Here is a 19,009-nt window from a genome sequence, read left to right as displayed (position 1 = left end):
ATTGAGTGTTATCCCCATAATAAACTATAAGCTTCTAAAGATAAGCTAATGTCTCCAATATTAGATTATCAAACTAGAATTAAAGCAATGTTACTCTCTGCCGTCTGTCAAATCCTCCTTTAAAGACACTTATTTTTATAATGTAATTTTTATCTACAAGAATGAAAATCCATTTCACGTGATACTGTTGCCAAGGAGTGCTAGCATGCTCTTTGAATGAAACATTTGTTAGCTTTTCATAGTCTGCAAAATATGTCTGGGCACAAGCAGAATACCTGGTGGTTTAATTGATATTTCCATAACATTAGTAATGTACTAAGCTGGCATGTCAACTTCCTCGCTGCTTCATACCTCCCAAGTGCACTAGTTTTCACAAGACAGTCCTGTTTTACAGGCAGTGATGGTCATGGGCCAGTTAGGGTGGATCCTTTGGTTTCCACTGACTGGCCCAGGGATCTGTAGGTAGGTAGATGGTGGCACACCATACAGGACACTGAATATATGATATAATAGACAATATTAACCCCCCCACACACACAAACTAGAGGTTTGGCTAGTAGTGTAAATGGGTAACTGTGTTAATCAACTAAATTCTACTCAAGGACAGAACCGTATTTAATAAACAACTAACTTAAGTGTGTTACTGTGTGTAAGCACAGCCAAATGCTTTTTCATTTTGTGCTGCCCTAAAATGAGAAAAAATGTCTGGTGTGACCTTTTCCTTCTTAACAGCATCAATTCTTCTAGGTACACGTGCAAAGGTCAGGGATATTGTAGGCATATAGTCAGGTGTATGATTAAACAATTATACTGAAACAGGTGCTAATGATCATTAATTTAATATATAGGTTGAAACACAATCATTATCTGTAACAGAAACTGCTGTGTAGGAGGAATAAAACCGGGCCAGGAACAGCCAAACTCACTAACAAGGTGAGGTAATGTTAAAAATCATACACCATGGCAAGACTGAGCACAGCAACAAAACACAAGGTAGTCATACTGCGTCAGCAAGGTCTCTCCCAGGCAGAAATTTCAAGGCAGACAGGGGTTCCCAGATGTTCTATCCAAGCTCTTTTGAAGAAGCACAAAGAAACGGGCAATGTTGAGGCCCATAGATGTAGTGGTCGGTCAAGGAAACTTGCTTCCCTTCGCAACTGGAAGATCTCTAGCAGTACCATCATCTCACTGTTGTCAGAAAACGGTGGGATCCTGGTATTACACCCTTCTACTGTCCAGGGAAGTCTGGTCAGGTGCTCTGGATGGTTGAGTCAAAATTTGAAATACTTATCCATCAACAGGCATCTGATTGACCACAAATTTATACTGTAGCATGACAATGAGTCCAAACATACAACCAAAGTCATTAAGAACTATCTTCATCTTAAAAAAGAACAAGGAGCCCTGGACGTGATGGTGTGCCCCCCACTGAGCTCTGATCTCAACATCATTAAGTCTGTTAGATAAAAAGAGAGAAAATTAGTAACTGAGGCTGCTTAAAACCACATTACTGTGGTTAATTCTCCAATATGTTTGCAACAACCTACCTCCCGAGTTCCTTAAAAACTGTTTGCTAGTATACCTAGAAGAATTGATCCTGTTTTGAAGACAAAGGGGTGTCACACCAAATATTGAAATAAATAGCGTGCAGGCAATATGGTAGCCGCCCTGGATAGCCAATGTCTGTTACCAACGGCTTGCTCCCACTCAGTGTAGAGCAAGTTGACTCCTTTCGCTATAGAAAACTTCTCAGAAGAAATACAAATTCTTGCATACCTCGTAGGGAACTAATACACGCATGCATTACGACATGGGGAGAACACGGTCTCACATATTTCACTCTAGCACTCTTAATCATAGACATGAGTTTACTACTCTTAAGAAGCATCTGATGTGAATCATGCATCACAAAAAGGAAATATCAGAAAGACCTATAATCAAGAATTGCTGATTTACAAAAGAGTTACAAAAAGGTTACGTTTTCCTCAGTCTACAGACAGTTTATAAATGGTGACGATTTAGTACTGTGTCTACTCTCCCTGGAAGTGGGCGCCCAGCCAAGATGACTCCAAGGGCACAACGCAGAATCCACAGTGAGGTAAAATAGCACCCTAGAGTAACAGCTAAAGGTTTGAAGGAATCATTGTAACTGCGTAACATCTCTGTTCATGAGTCTACCATATGCAAAACATTGAACATTGCTGCTCACCTGAAGTTTGTCAAAAAGCCCCTTAACATTCCACAAAGCTACTATGAAAATGTTTTGTGGACGGATGAAACTAAGGTTGAGTTGTTCGGGAAGAACATGCAATACAGCATATGGTGAAAAACAAAAAGGCACCGCATACCCAGTGGTGGAGGGAGCTTCGTGGTTTGGGGCTGCTTTGTTACCTCAGCACCTGGACAGCTTCCCATCATCGAGGGGACAATGAATTCTCAACTTTTATCAAGGTATCATACAGAATAATGTCAGGATGGCTGTCCACCAGCTGAAGCTCAGTAGTAGTTGGATAATGCAGCTGAAGAATAACAGCAAAGTAAGTCTACTACAGAATGTTTTTTTTAAATCTGCCTTTTGGAGCGGTCCAGTCAGAGCCCAGACGTAACCCATTAGAGATGCTGTGAAATGACTTCAAGGCAGCCGTTCGCATAAGATATCCTAAGAATATGCTGAGCTTAAGCAAGTTCTGTAAGGAAGAATGGTCTAAAATTCCTACCAGAAGCCCTTGTTTGAAGTGATTTTTTTTTTTACCACCCGAGGTTTAACCAGTTAAGTTGAAGTTGATACCTTGTATTTGGTGAACCTATCTGACCACTAAGGACCCGAAAGCTCACGTAACCTTGTATAAAAAGTCAATGTCAACTAAAAACTATTTGCCTTTTGACACATTAGCAATGCTTAGTGTTCTTTTTCTTTGCATTATTAATTAGCAGCTGGTATGATCTCAGTAAATGTTTAACTATAAAACCTAATTGTGTGGCAATAACAACAAATCAACAAATAAATAAGAACGGAGAGCTGTGTAAGAAGCGCCCATTCTGTTCTGGCACCAGTAGGTGGCTCCTTCTGTCTGTGATAATGTTCAGCGACTGTTGGTGAAATCGCCCGATTTCAGTGTTTCTTAGTATGGGGTAAATGTGTTATGATGAACTGTGTTCATGACAGTTTTCTTTTTTCTCTAATATTTTCTTATTTCCATATTAATATTATTGCCATTTTTTCATATGAGAATGGATATGGGGCATTTTATACATACATGACCTTTTGTATGATTTTATACAATGCACACTTCTCTTACATAAACATGATTTTAAATAGCATAATTGACCAGGCCTTGTAGGGAGTTTGACAATCAGCGTTATATGTGGCCTTAATCGATCAGTGAGTATTACATGGCGTGTGAGCTATAAATCTCTATAAGCTATTTTCAGTTCTCCACCAAAAGTTTTTGAAACTTTTTCAACATTACATTATTTTCCATTAATATTCTTAAAGTTATACTTTATGGAAGATTGCAAGTTCTTGGAACAAGAGAATGAAATAATCCAGTTCACATGATAATGCTACCTTGGAAGCACACAGTTGTAGCCGGTTCTGTGAATGCTCATAAAATGTCATGAACCAGCCATCAAGTGGCCTAGGCTGGGATTTTGCTCTGATATAATGGTCGCACGTGTCTGTCTAGAGCCATGCCAATCATTTCCAGACAGTGTTTGGGTACAGAACGTATCTGCATGTTGATAAATGCGTAAGAATAACAAATACAATTTTTTCCGCCACACGCCTAAAGGTTGGGCTTGGTTCTAGGTTGGCAGTTCACTTTTGACATGAGAATGGGTATGTGCAGAATTATGTATATGTGGCTTAATTAGGGGGTTTGGGGCATGTTCGAAACCTAGTTTCACAATGTGGTTAAATTGGGTTTTCATCAGATCATTTAATCCCCCTAATTTTGCTTTTAAAGTCTTTACGTTTTGGTGAAATAATTATGCATGGCATGAAACCATTGTACAGTCACAACAATTATATAAAAGATGGGGAGTTTGTTTCTAACTCCTACTCAAACAATTAACCAGAGCAGCAATATGCGATTGTGAAACCCTTATCCTGTAATGTATTTTTCCGAAGCCAAGGTTCCAGCTTGTTTGTAAATACTGCCAAATGCTTTGCGGTAATTAGCAGCTTTTCAGATCATCCCAGTCTGCTGTAAAGATTTATTGCAGCAATAGAGGATTGTGCTCCGAAATAATTTACATTAACTTACAAGGTAAAAACACGATGGATTAGTACGGCACAGATAGGTTAAAGAACAGATGAGAGATGCCTTGAGGGGAAAGTCTATGACTCAAGAATAAAATAAATATAAGACGATCAGCTATGTGTGTTTGGAGTACTTAAGTCCCTATGTATATGCATTCCTGTCGTGTTAAAACATAAGTTATAGCTTTCTAGGTGTGCTTTACATTCATTCGTTTCGGGCTGTTTACATAGTTCTTCCTGATTCTAGTATCTGATGAATCAAGAATGATAGCTTTCTCTTACTGTGCCGCTATGGATCACCCAATTACTGTTAATTCAGTCGGCTTTACAGCCTGCAAACTTTTTTAAACTCTCCCCCTGTGAGATTAAAGCGCAGTGAAACAGGTAGGGATACCTTGTTTTATGTTTTAATAATAATAAAAAAATTCTTGTGAGTTACAGAAAAGTGATAAATATTTTGCCCGGTGCTTTAGGAAGTTCCAAAATAAACAATCTGCCGTGCGATTCATGACAAGAGATCTCATTGTAAGGAAATTCTGGTATGATTCGTGAACTAAGCAAATCCGTGAAACTGTAGGCCGTGGCTGAAAAGTTTTAATGAATGTTTAATGACTTTTTTCATTGAGTGTCTTGTGCCCAAGCTGAATATTCACGCATTGTGGCCGGTGTGCAGAATGGAGTTGTGCTCCACTGCATGGGTGTATGTGTGTGAAGCTGATACGCGGAATTGTGTTATCTTACATTTCCCCTTTTACATCTTTCTCCCAGAGTGAGCCTGGAATGAAAACTTTGCTAACCTGCTCAGTATCAGATAGATATTGCAGTACACATTTTCGAGGGTTCCGGGAGAGGTTTTTTTCTGTTTGTGTGCCAAAACTTGAACAGACCTACATACAGAAGTCTCTATAATGGGTCCCGTAGAGAGCAGGGGTACCGAGGGTCAAATAACGTCAGCAGGGACCCCAGAGGACTCTTAAAGGATTTAGGGAAGGAGGTGACAGTGAAGGTGGTGATGAAACATGGGCTTTTTTTCTTCTTGTCTGCAAATTTATATCTTTTTGGATTTCATATACTATGTAATAAGCTTCTCCTTTTTTCAATATGACCTGCCTTTCAAATGAACCTACTAGTAATGCTTAGGTATTACCCTGTTATTGGCAATGTATGGTTCAAATAATCCATAGTATGCAGATAAATGAACCTCACATGATGTGTACTCTAGTTGGCATATATGAGATATGAAGGGCCAACCGTGGTGAGTTTTCTCCTGCAAGCAGGTGTGCAATGTGTAGTGATTTTCGAGATCTTTTTAACAGTTTATTACGCAGGCCCGATTAAGCCCTTTATTGCAGGGGAAGCTCACTGGGTTTGGGCCTTCAAAATGACTACCATTGAGTTGAAAATACAGGTTTGGGTTTGTGACGGAATGTATCCAGTGTAACATTTTATTAACTAAACAGAAATGTAACATCCTCCCTTAGCAAGGCTTTAGCAATATCACAATGAGCCATAGTAACATAGTTCATAAGGTTGAAAAAAGACCAAAGTCCATCAAGTTCAACCTATATACATATTGTGTCCCTATGGTGTCCTGAAATTCCAAAAAGGCGTTTGAGTGTTCTGATTAGGTTGTCTTAAAGGGGCGCACCAGTCATCATATTAACGTTCACTTAATTTTGCGCGGTTCCCTTGCAAATGGAGTAAATAAATATATATATATATATACGCAGACACACACTTAACGATGCTGTCTGTATAATTGCTCTGAAAATGTTACCTGCTGTTAGCTGTCTCTTCCATTTATGAGGTTCATGTTGGTCCCCCTTAAAATATACAGTCTGGCTGCATAAGGTGCATATGCGGCAAATTTCAGATTTTGGAAATGTATTCATTTTCCAAATGTGTTGAGCAGATGCATCACTTCTCCATTTGTAGAATTCACATTGACCTTTGCATGAATAAAGTCAAATAGGATTAAGGCAGGAATTTTCCACAATGGGGAATAGGCAACAAATGTTGCCAACGTTGAACGTGGGAGGATTGTTGATGTGTTTCTGCCTAAATGCAAGGTCTGCGCTCGTATATGTAAAGGGGATGCAAAGCATAATGGCATTTCAGTATTTTATTTTAATATAAATGTATGATTATTCTGAAGGGGTTTCTTAGTATATTTGATCACTTTCCTTCTAAAGCATAATCAGAGTTTTTAAGCTCTAATAGTATTTATTGTAAGGTGAAACAGTTTTGTTCCAATCACAATTCCTAATAATGTAAGCTTGCAACTGCAGGACCCTCTGGCCATCACATACACATTAATTTGTATGATAGCTAAGTGGTCCCTTTAAATTTTCATTTGGGTTTTCTTGTTAATTTACGGAGGGGTTCTCCAGAATCTCCCTATGCATTTGCTTCTTTCCTGACCCCCGGCTTATAAGCCTTTATTAGGTGTGTTCGGCCAAGGACATGGGCCGCTGATGGTGGTCTATTTAGTATATAGTGAGTTTTCAAGTTTTTGGTCTCAATTTCCTCTTGTAATAGGGCTATGGAATTTACTGGCGCTTCTATAAATAGAACAATCTATTTGTGGCTTGAAAGTATCAGGATAGAACATTTTATAAGGTAAATAGGGTAGCGTGTGTAATGATGTAATGCACATGACATATTGCTGACTAAATGCTAAAGTAACTAGAACCGTTGATTAAATAAAACGGGGAGCCTTGTTTGAAAAGCTCTGTGATGGAGTTGAAAGTCCATACGTTACGATGAGAAGAGGGATGCCTGTTGCCGCTCTTAGTTCCACTTTACATTCTTCTGCTTTTCATTGATCTACGGACCTCCATCCGTTATGATGATCCCAGTAGAAAAGTCTGAATAGGGAGGAACCCACCAAGCAGTGTTGAGCAGGCTATGCTCCGCCAGTCTATCGCACTATGTTCCCAGATTTGGCACGGATCCATTTGTGGGCTTTAGTGTGCTTTCATGTGGTAACCATGACATCCGAATAGCTTTTTATTATAGATAAGCCATTTCCACTGCTAACTAAGTAAAGCCAAATGTGGATATGAAGAATGCAGAAGGCAGATGAGTGATTTCTTCAGGTCTCCTCTACCTTACATTCTAAAAATGATTTTAAAAACTGGACCCGGCTTACAGCCCGTCGCCTCATTAACCTTAGCTTGCACTGTCAGGATCGGAGAGGGCTTACCGGGTGGCAAAGCACTTAATGCCGTGGACTTTGCCGCTCTTGTGGCAAACCGTTAAGAGGTGTTGATATACAGATAAGTGCTATACCGATGCATGCATATTGGTTATTTCCATCTGAAGAAAACATGTCAATTTAATAAGGGTAATACCATAAAATGTGGGATTTGGGATGCTAATCAATCCAGTTAACTATTTAATATACCCATTATAAAATTGTCAGGATAAAAAAAAATGTAAACTGGAGAATATTCTTATTTACCCATTTCATGTAAGTAAGAGTTCTCAGGTATGCCAGGATTGTGCAAAATTCTAGAATCCAGCCGTCTGGCTCGTGTTAAGGCTGGGTGCTGCTGCATGCAGTGAAATCAGCTCTCGGTAGCCTTGGTTTTAAGTTAAAATGAATTACATTTTATTTATAGAGTCCCAGCAGATTCCGTAGCACAATTACCATTAGGAAAACTGCAAACTTAACAAAGACAAACTGATCGTATGCAAAATTCCCCAAAATATGACCATGCATATGATGTACTTCTACAGTCGCTGAGTTCTGGGGTGTAGATGTAGAGACATTAGCATCTGTTGGGTGGCAGTGGAGCTGCCACAGACCCCTGAGAAGATGAGTGATCTGACTAGTAACTGATATACTTTGGAGTTAATACTCTTTTTACTAACGTGCGGTTCAGATAAAATTACCTTCCTTGTGTTGTCCTTTTTTCAGGTTTCTTCAGTTGGAGTAGAGCGAATCAGACAGGCATATTAACACTTTGCGAGCAGGCACTTTGTGTCTTAGCTGCACGTCAAGATTGTGCAAATATCCGTCTTAGGTCATTCATCTGTTACATCCAAAAGCACGTACTTTAGTTCCTGTAGTGTTTTATGTTGTACATACAATTTTTGTGAATAAAATAACACTTACGAGTTCCGACTTGACTGAAGCAACTAACCATATTCTTTTGCATGCATGCTCAATATATGTTTTGAGTTATCGGATGATGAAAAGACATCTTAACCTAGAACTCGGTTGAAAGGCAAGCTTTCCAGCAATGTAAAATTGCAGAGATGCATATTATCTGTCGGTGGAGGTTTTCACAAGTCCCAACAGCAAGTATGTGTGAAAGTTAAGCTATTGCCCGAGGACATATCAAACCTTTTAAAACATGGCTCCCTGCCAAGACCACAGAGACAGGCCCCATAGCTCTCGTAGCCTTGATCAATGTTGTGATAAACGTATGTTACAGGTGAAATGAGCCGATCGACCAATCTGAGAATATGAAGCTAAAGTGTACTCAGTGATGAGCTCTTCATGCTCTCCATGCGCCAAAAGCCAACCCAATCGGGTGATTGCATCTGTCCATGAGTTTTGAATATGCTTGTATTGACACAATTTGCTACCCCTTAGTCTTTTCACTGATCTTAAAAATAGCTCCGTGCTTTGAAATCAACAAAATGAGACAGATTTCAAAAAAAGTACAAACTATACTTGAGTTTAATTAACTATAAAAGACAAGAAGGCAACAGGTGGTAGCCAGACGGAATACTTTGATGAACAAAATGATGTCCTCTGTGTAAGGATTCCCAATTAATTACAGTTTTTAAAAAGCATTTAATGTTATGAAGCAAATAATTTATAGTCCTAATTTGGTGAGAAAAATGCTGTAATTGTGGGTTCCAATGATATCTTAGTACATATGGAAACTGAGAGTGCGTTTTGGTAAGACGGATACATTTGTATGCTATAGCAGTCTACCTTGAGTACAGTCGGTGTTTTCAGCTATGAGTCTCAATTTCAGAAGCCTGAATTTTCTAAGGGCCAAGTGCCTTTCCTTCATGTTGCATTTCCTTTCTCAAGATGTTCTTTGAATAGTTTTGCTTTGTCTTAGCCGGTTACCCACCGCAGAAGCTGGACACTTAAGTGAAATGCTCCCCGCACCCACTACGTCGGTAGTAATAAACCGTCTGTATCCCGGTTTAGCAGTTACATTTTTACAAGCATTTTTCACGCCAATTTAAATTCATTTTTTAGCCCTTTGACAAAGTAAAGATTATAAGCGAAATGCCTTGTGAGAATAGCATAATTGACACTTAAACGGCGAGGCTGTAAGGATCTTATTAGGTATTCATGTTCTCTTCCATGCTAATCTCTTAACAGACGTGTCGATGCCAGGAGGCGGCTGCTACCAGATCTTTTTCCCTCCTTGCATATAATAGTTATGCTGCGTTATATGTGAAATGAACCCCCCCAGGAATACATCATTTGCCATAGTTTGTTGGTAGAGTAGTTGGAAGGAGTTGAAAGCCTAGTGAAGTTTGAGGAACACTAGAACGTGGAAGGGTTGGTATGCCTTTATGATGACATCCTTAATACAAAATAATATTTAAACTACGACTCCTATTACAATTGGCTTAACATTCTACACAGAGGAGAGTTTCCGCTTTCCCTAATGTATAGCTATACAATAAGAATTGAATTTACTCCCCATCTTTCTTCTAGATATCCTCTTTTCTCTGATCTTCTGTAATGCATGTTCCTCCCTGTCTCCAGTTTGTGTCTTCAGCCTGTTCTTACCATAAAATAAAACCGGAATTCCCTTTGGGAGAGTTTGGCCTAGAGCAGACCTGGGCAAAGCACGGCCCGCGGGCCACATCCGGCCCGCTGAATAGCTCGGACCGGCCCGCAAAGAGTGTCCTGGTGACTCACCAATGAGTCCGGTGTCAGCAACGGGAAGCAGCGAAACTATGCACTCCGAAGCCTTGTTCATTTTGTTCACTTCTGTGCTGTGCTAATAGTTATTCAGGCCTTACTTATTCAAGCACCTCTACCAATAACGTAGGCTTGAATAACTTTATTAAACAGCACATAAGTTAACAAAATGGACAAGGCTTCGGAGTTTGTAGTTTCACTGCTTCCCGATGCTGAGTAAGTGATGCCACTGTAACTTCTGAGTGCCAGGATGCTCGTTGCGGACCTTGGGGAGTGCCAGGACAATCGTTCCACGCTCGTCATTTACCATTTTTTTAAGAAGGGATAGTATATGTATGCAGTATACAGGTATTGGTAGAATGAAGTTAAGGGCTCATGCACACTGCTGTAGTTTCGCCCGGGCCGTAACCCAGGCGAAACTACGGCGTGCTGCTGCGGAGAGGAGATGGGAGTGCTCCTTACCGCTCCCCTCTCCATTGGCAGACACGGGGGCCGCGCCGTAAAACGGGGTGAAACACCGGTTGCTCACCGCGCCGTATTACAGCGCCATTCATTTTCAATGGCGGCCGTATTCTGGCCGCAAATCGGGCGGCTGGAATACGGCCCCATTACGGCAATGTGCATGGAGCCTTCGTATGTTGGTCTGGCCCTCTAAAACCATTCCAATTTCTCATGTGGCCCCATGGGAAAATTAATTGCCCACCCCTGGCCTAGAGTGTGTGTTTTTCTGAAGCTATTATTTTGTAAGAGGAAAATACTTTTCAGTTGAGGGGTGGGGAGAAGACTATCAATGTTGATTAATTGTAGTATAATCTGATGGATGTTTGGAAACTCTGTACCTAATTGTTCTAAACATACTGTTGTTTCTAATTGTCATTAAGTATCCAGGTTAAGGGGATTTTAAAACTTTTTATTAAGCATTTTAATTTCCGTTGCCATATTACCGGGCTGGCACTTATGCTTCTGCTTGATTCAGACACTTTGGTATACTTTTCCTTTGGGGGTCTCACATGTGTTATCAGAACCTGTAACTTGCATGTTTGATCCTTTGGCTACCTGAGAAAGTCCAGCAACCTTTTCACGCACAGGATATGTCTTTTAAAAGAATAATTCTCAATGTGCTGATTGCAAAACGGAGCCTCCAAGCCGTTCGGCCATTCAAACAGTGTTAAGGTAAAGCAGTATGTGATTCCTCCCCTCTCATCCAGGCAGCCGGTTTTGTTTCTGACTGCATTTTGTGCATTTAAGAACCTGTCTTTACTTGCTCAGTCATAGATTTAAGCTGTTCTATCCATTTTATGCTGTCGAAATAGATTTAAAATGCATTTATCAATGCATTTTTGCTCAGAATTATGGGAGGCAGTACCGGCCATCCTTGTAGAGCCTGTTTATTCTGATTCCAGCCTATAAATGTCTAAGCTGGAGGCATTGCCGTTAGTTATTAATATGTATTGTGGGGAAAGTGAGAGCTGTCGGTGGAATGCTCTCTGCTTCTTGTTTATATATTTCATGGCTTGGGTTTCACATGGTGTGTGGGGGTCTGTTTGGTGTTGGGGCAGTGGTTAAGGGGTTGGGTTTTTAATTACTTTTTATGTGATTTTGTGACCCATTGTCAGGTATTTGCCATTGATTAAGGTTTCTAAAAGAAGAATATTGTGTGTTTCAGTATCTGTGTGTCAGTAGACCTGACACCACCAGCAGGTCCCTCAATACGTTCTTCAAGCACACCCAGCTTTGCATGTTTCCAGCTTTTCCGAGACATGCAAGGCAGAATTAATTCATGATTGTCCTGAAGTCACCTTACCTCTTCTTTTAAGGCTGCCAGGACCCATCAACTGCTACCAACGCAGAGGAATAACTTAATGGCGGTGAATCATCAAATAAATCATGTGCCAAGTGCCTGTTATTGGCATGTGTTTATAAGGTGGATTTGCAATATATATAATGTGTGTTTATAATGTATCAGCTTCTCTGTCGCTGACTATCGGGTTCAAAGTTACCGTGTTATGTGCATTATAAAAATGTAGGATACTGAAAGAAGCTAACCGCACTGACACATCTTTACTATATATATATATATATATATATATATATATATATATAGATATATATATATATATAGATATATATAGATATATACATAAAATTCTACACACACACTAGGCTGCAACTAACAATTATTTTCATTAGTTGGCTGGTTATTTTTTTCGATTAATCGGATAAAAAAATGAATGTAAATTTTTTTAATAAACAGAATTTTAAAAACAAACAGCAGAATAAAAAAAAACTTTGATAAAATGCATTTCTTGTTTTTATTTCCCAACCCCCCCCCCCCCCCCAGTTATGCACATTTGAGCCCAGGCTTCCCACACTGCTTTCCAGATGTCACTTACCCTCAGATATGCCACACTGCCTCCTAAGATATGCCTTATAGCCCCAGATATGCCACTCAGTCTTCCCCAGATATGCCACTGTTCCCCCTGATATGCCACTCTGTCCTCCCCTGATATGCCACACTGCCTCCCAGACATATGCCTTATATACCCTATATGCCACTCTGCCCTCCCCACATATGCCTTATATGCCGTATACCCCCTATATGCCACTGTGCCCCCCTGATATGCATTATACCCCAGTATGCATTTATACCCCCAGATATGTCACTCCGTTCTCTTCCCAGATATGCCGTATACTCCCAGATATGCCATAGTGCCTTCATGGATTCACAGACTCGTTCGCATCATACTGACACCATACTTTTCTAAATAAATACAGGGTTAATCTTCACTGCCCCGGGATTTAGATCCCCCTTAGTTTGCCCACCTTTACCTCTAACTGCACCTTAAGTTAACTTTATTAAAGTAATTAAATTAACCCTCAGTCCTCAGCATTAAATTAACCTTAAAGACCCCATTAACCCCCACCTCCTGTAAGTTTCAGCAGCCCAAATATTAATTTTATACTTGGTTACATGAGTGTTTTAGCCATGTGAGACTGGGAGAAAGGAAGGGGCGGGGCCAGTTGTCAGCGTTACTGCAGGGAGATGCTGCATGATACATTGTGTATTGTTACGCTGTATGCTCATCTTTTACATTCTGGCAATAAACGGAGATTTGACTAAGAGTTACTGCAGGGAGGGACTGTAAGTAGGAGCTGCTGCCGTGAGTCACTTTTATAATCGATAAAAATCGATTCAACTAATCGATAATGAAATTCGTTGGCAACGATTTTCATTATCGAATATTATCGGTTAGTTGTTGCAGCCGTAACACACACACACACTGCTGTGCCGAATTTTGCTGTAATTAAATGCTCTGGTTTAATGATATCTGAACATCTCTGTTTTTTCAGACTGGTAAATCATGCGTGGAATCCCTGCTTGAACTCGGATGACTTGTTTGTCGCTAGAACTTTGGGGCCCAGAAGGCATGGCATTTAGGCATCATTTTTACAACCATTTGGTTGCCACCAGCATTGAGTTACTGCAATAAAAAACTTAATGATGGACAACTAAAGGGTTCATTTTTGAGGTTTCTCAAAGTTGTCTCATTTACACCGCGAGTATAAGAATCCCTTTCCGTGCGTAACCATTTTTTATGATATGTATAAATAGCTCCTGACTTTAATTTTTTGCTAAAGAATATCAAGAGTATCATCTGTCTAGATCCTAACTTCTACATAAATTTTGTCAAACCCTGAATCATATTTTTGATATTTAAATGATTTATCAATGACAATCCCACAAGTCACAAGTCTTTATTATAATATATGAGGCTATATATAACAGGTCGTACGAAGCAACAGGATATTAATAGCATCTAAACCACTTTATTGTAAACTCATTTCACAGATAAATGTATTCAATTTATTTGTTAACGGCCACTTATATATAACGATTTAACATGTTCTGAAATCGTATTACATACATGAATTAGTTTCTACTTTGCATATAAGATTCAGGTGCTATGAGTGCCGTATAAGATTAATTTTATTTTTAATGTGTCTTGGCGTGTTTTGGTCTATAGTGTCACTTTAAGATCGGAGTTGCCTGCATTATGTAGTTTAAAAATTGCTAGGTAGTAAGATTCTTCGTGTGATGGGAGTGATGGGAGTTGACAGATATAGGAGGCCCGTGTGTTCCAGCAGTAGTTTTATTTGACTGCAGTGGCGAATTATTGTAAAAATGGGTGTAGAGGTTGGGAAGTCTGTAGCTGGGGAGGAATTACTATACAGTATCAGACTTTGAGTAAGCTGCTGACTTATTGTGTAAACGCTCAACTGAGTTTGGCCAGGTTCATAGTTTACCTCAGACAAAATGTGTATTCGTCCAAATGTCATTAAGATTGTATGATTGCCTTTGTGGTATTTCTTATGTCTTCCCACAAGCTCTGACACGCTGCGTCTATGCTGCAGTGCTTTATATCTTCCAAGCGGGGGCATCCTTAGTCTTCTGCGCTCCCTCCAAGGCGTCCGTAATTCCCTCAAGGGCTCTCCTTTCTATTTTTAGTAAGTTTTGGCCTGTTTTCTCTGCTATTTTCTCTGTGTAAAGCAGTCCTCGATTATTACAGAAAAGTGTGAAGTCTGGCTGTCAAGCAGTTTCATGTTAAACTGCATTAAACCACTTAGTGACAGAGAGAGAGAGAGAGGGGAACGAGACAACGCAGATAGCTACTGACTCATTTATCGCTCTTAACAAGAAATATATCGAACTCCATGGCTTTAAGTCTGTGCTACAAGTGTGCTGTAAGCCTCTCGCTCGTGTATACACAGACGTAGGGTTTTAATTTCATTGCTTAAATAAAGTGGAACCGTCCAAAATAAGCAACCATACACCTTGCGTGTTTATCGGTTCAGCTGGTTTTAAGTTATTAATATTTGACATAGAATGCATCGTGCTAGGAGCACGTAAACTACATTTCCACATCTTCTGCCCAAACTACGTAGCCGTCTATGCTATCTGTCTTATGTTAGCCAGCTGCCTGCTAGTTTTTGGCACTCCAGTTTTTATTTGGGGTGCACAAGAGGCGTTTGCATCTAGAACAACCCACAGTCACATACAGCAACTGTACATTTATGACACTTTTATCCATTGTCCTTTAATCTAGAAATTTTTTTTGTAGTAATCCCCCCCCCCCCAATTGTTCAGGAAATCTGTTTTAAGTTGTTATCGAGTTATGTGAATTATTAAAAATAATTACTCGTAATATCCCGTACTTCACATGATGTCAACCATACTAAAGGGTTAAATGCTTCAGTGTAGTAAAGTTGTCAATGACAACCTTACAGTAAACACGGGAATCTGGTTTTTGAAGTGTCATCTTCCTGTTGTCATCAAAGAGACAGCAGCCGGTTAAAGGAGTTCTTACAGCCGAAGCATATTTCTCTATAGACTGTCACTTTATTGTGATTGAAAGGATAATTCTGCGTGATTTCATTCTGGGAAGGGCGTGCTTCACTTATACAGTTGCATACAGTGCCTGGAGTGTTAAAATTGTTAACAAGGCGGTTTCTTTCAGCATAATTTTGTCCAGACACAAGTCTGGGGCTTGCACTGCCGTATCGGTAAAGAGGGCACGCCGAAGGCAAGGGTTCACTGTTGCCGGCTGTCTCTAGATGAAATTATCCCTGAAACTTGACAGCTACAAAACGTCCCTTACCGACATCAAAAGCTTTAGGTCTGGGTTTGGAGATCAACCAGTATCTCTGCCGAGTAAGATGTATCTTCCAAGTGGCTCCCGCTAACGTAGATGCCGTACGTAGTTTCGATCGGTAACCGTGTAACAGAACACAAGCAAACATTAGCATCTTTTCTCACCCCTCTGGGAGCCTTGTATGCATTATACACAAAAGTGTTTTAGATTATTTCCATAATCTGCGGCAGATATAACCACATTAAGTGCTTTAATGGTATAATGTATTTATTAAGGAAAGTCACAAATGACTTGTACTCCTGCCAAAGGTGTGACACCTTATGAAGCTAAGCTCCATTCAGTAGTAAATAAGGTTTGGTATTTGGCTCATTGCATTGCTGTTCTCATAAAAAAAAAAAAAAAAAAAATTCTGCATACCTGATCACCAGTCAATCAGTCAATAGAATAGAACATCTGTCAGGTGAGTTAAAGTATCTTGAAAAGCTGCTCTAAATGTGACCGTCAATAAGACATGTAGGAGGACACACTAATTCCGATGCGTCACCAAAACTTATATGAAGGTATAGGACATAACATACAACGGATAATAGAAATCCTGGGTGTATGATTCAAAAGCCCTAAATCATTTACCAAAAATACAAACAAGTGCACCCCAAACAGAGAATATTCCAGGCAAAGACGCGGGTGCCTTCCTAGTGCATAGGCTGCCGTTCTTTCTCTACTCTTTAGCGTGTATGCATATGACCCATTTTGTGTTTGCAAGTTGTCATTATTGCATTAAATCTGAGTAGCATACAATATTTTCTGGTCGATGCGCAACATTTATATATTTTCTAAGTATTACCGTCACCACACAGCCTACGTCGTTTCAATCGTGTCCGCGTTTGGGTTGTGCCAAAATCTAGCCCTGGTGCCACATCTCCCTGTCTGCTTACTATTTTGGATACTTCAACTGTACCTGTTGTGTGATTGGGGAGCCTAAGCGCCTGCGGTCATTGCTCCTAGCCATCTTTAATGACTCTTTGGGGGACTTGTGTGGCTGAAGATCTAGTCTATGTTTATATAAAGTTAGCTGAATAATATGCAAACAAATCTCCTGAATTATTAGAGGGAACTTTTTTTTTTTTTTACTTTAGAAGATGGCCAAGTATAAAGTATGTTTTTCCTGCTCAGAAGGGAAACTATGTGAATGAAATATAATTCCCCTTATAGTTACGTTTGGTTTGGCTTATTATTTCACTATTGAATTCATTAAATATCTGAGTAGCCCCATTTGGTGAATAGATATGGCATATAGTGATGAATATTTGGGACAGGTGGCTATAGATGTGCCTTCAACTGATAAGACCAGGGTGGGTACTGTTATAGCAGGACTTGACACCGTGTGCCCCTCCACATAATTGTCTATGTCAAGACCCACAAGACGAACATAATAAAATAGTCCATGTTCTGACTGTTAGAAAAATAACGCTGCATGAAATGGATTTGCAAATTGTAACATGGTTTTTAGTGTCATCACTTTTTTAACCCAATTCTTATTTCTGTCAATTTTCAGCCAAGTCCATTACCAAGTCCTACTCTCGGTCGACAATCCAATGCAAGCCAGTCATTGCTCGTTTGGTGTAAGGAGGTTACCAAGTCATACAGAGGAGTTAAAATTACCAATTTTACCACATCGTGGAGGAATGGCCTGGCTTTTTGTGCTATATTACACCACTTCAGACCAGATCTGATGTAAGTAGACACATAACTCATTCAATATTTAATGAAATAACAAATAATATTTTGAGTTACATCCTCTGCCATATAATGCCGTCCCGTAGTTTACATTTCCATGTTGTGCCGCAGTATATTGCCACAAGAAATGTTTTCCTTATTGAAGTGCTACACATTTGGTTACAGATCTGCTACTGCAGTATATTTATCCTCGTCCGTGAAAGTACTATGTAAAATTTATTTAGGTGACATTGTCCATTAAAAAATATGTACACAGGCTTGTGGAATGCTCAGTCCTCAACGAGTTAAATCCACTGTCAATGCCCCTCATTCATTTTAAGCCCCAGTTTCATTTACATTTTTTGCCTTAATCCTATAGAAAGTACTGACCTCAAGATGCTATTAAAAATTTTGTTAGTGTTGAAATGAGACAAGACAAATAAGCCTGTAGCTCTTTCAACGTTGACGACAAGGGATTACCACATGGCGAATTTGGCTGTCCTTCTATTTTAGACATAAAAGCTCCAGGCACTGAGAACAGCCATATCCATCTGATTTATTTAAATATTTTGTCCAATTTAATTTTCCACACTGTTCGTTTTGTTGATTGGATTGCTGGAAAATTATTAGTTGCCATGTGATATTATTGTGCAACTTTTTTAGATTCAGCTTCTTATAAAAATGCATATTTTATTTGATTTTTTTTTAGCAAATATTATTTTCTTACCCTCTGTACCATTTTCTCCTTCAGTGACTACAAGTCTCTCAATCCTCAAGATATTAAAGAGAACAACAAAAAGGTAAGAATTGGGAGCAGTAAATGTAGATGGCTGCACGTTTTAATTTTGGTGACAGTGAAACTCTTTATCATAGAACCCCAAAACAGAATATAAATGCCCCCTGTAGTTTGACGAGTGTGTTTATTGGCTTAGCAGTTCTGTGCAACCACAAAAAAAAAAAAAGAAAAAAGAAAGAACAGAACAAAATTAACCAAGGAACTGGATCTTGGTTGAAAGAAATTCCAAAAAAAGTGTTCAAATTAGTCAAAAGCAAATTCTTTTTATTTTTCTTGCAATCATTTTATTTGTTAAAATTTATTCCATAGTGAGTAACAAGGTGTAAGCATATTTTTCTTAATTATTTACTGCGACCCAGTATTTATTCTTCACCTCGCCCTAAAAATATAATATTTCTTCATATATCCTTTAGCGTGCCGCTATAAGGTCATGTAGTTTTACTTTATAGTTTTTCATCGATGCTTTTTATGGTGATAAAGTATTCCATCTCCTTCATGGTGACTCAATATATAGGGGGTCAGGTATAAAAATAAAATTTTGGTACAAAGTTTGTTAACCGGACTACTCCATAGGTTGCCATGGTAATAAGACCACTTTTCAGAGAGAATTCACTAGTTTGCAAGACATTGTTGTTTTTTTTCTTTTTCCCCCATCTCCCTGCATTGTTGTTGCATAGTAA

At 39.3% G+C, this 19,009-nt stretch overlaps 1 protein-coding gene across 7 annotated transcripts in view; it reads left to right on the top strand.

Moving 5' to 3' along the window:
* LOC149303264 (EH domain-binding protein 1-like) overlaps nucleotides 1–19,009 on the top strand; it is a 174,448-nt gene that overhangs the window by 68,587 nt on the left and 86,852 nt on the right. For all 7 annotated transcript variants that reach the window (XM_089481486.1, XM_089481485.1, XM_089481484.1 and 4 more), the window contains 2 exons: nucleotides 17,373–17,551; nucleotides 18,285–18,333. In XM_089481486.1, coding sequence (XP_089337612.1) covers nucleotides 17,373–17,551; nucleotides 18,285–18,333 — 228 coding nt within the window. The remainder of the gene's footprint in view (nucleotides 1–17,372; nucleotides 17,552–18,284; nucleotides 18,334–19,009) is intronic.

Source organism: Sceloporus occidentalis, unplaced genomic scaffold (assembly GCF_023333645.1).
Source record: "Sceloporus occidentalis isolate IW3139 unplaced genomic scaffold, rSceOcc1.0.p SCAF_15, whole genome shotgun sequence".
Lineage (NCBI taxonomy): Eukaryota > Metazoa > Chordata > Lepidosauria > Squamata > Phrynosomatidae > Sceloporus > Sceloporus occidentalis.
This window is presented reverse-complemented; position numbering and strand designations above follow the sequence as displayed.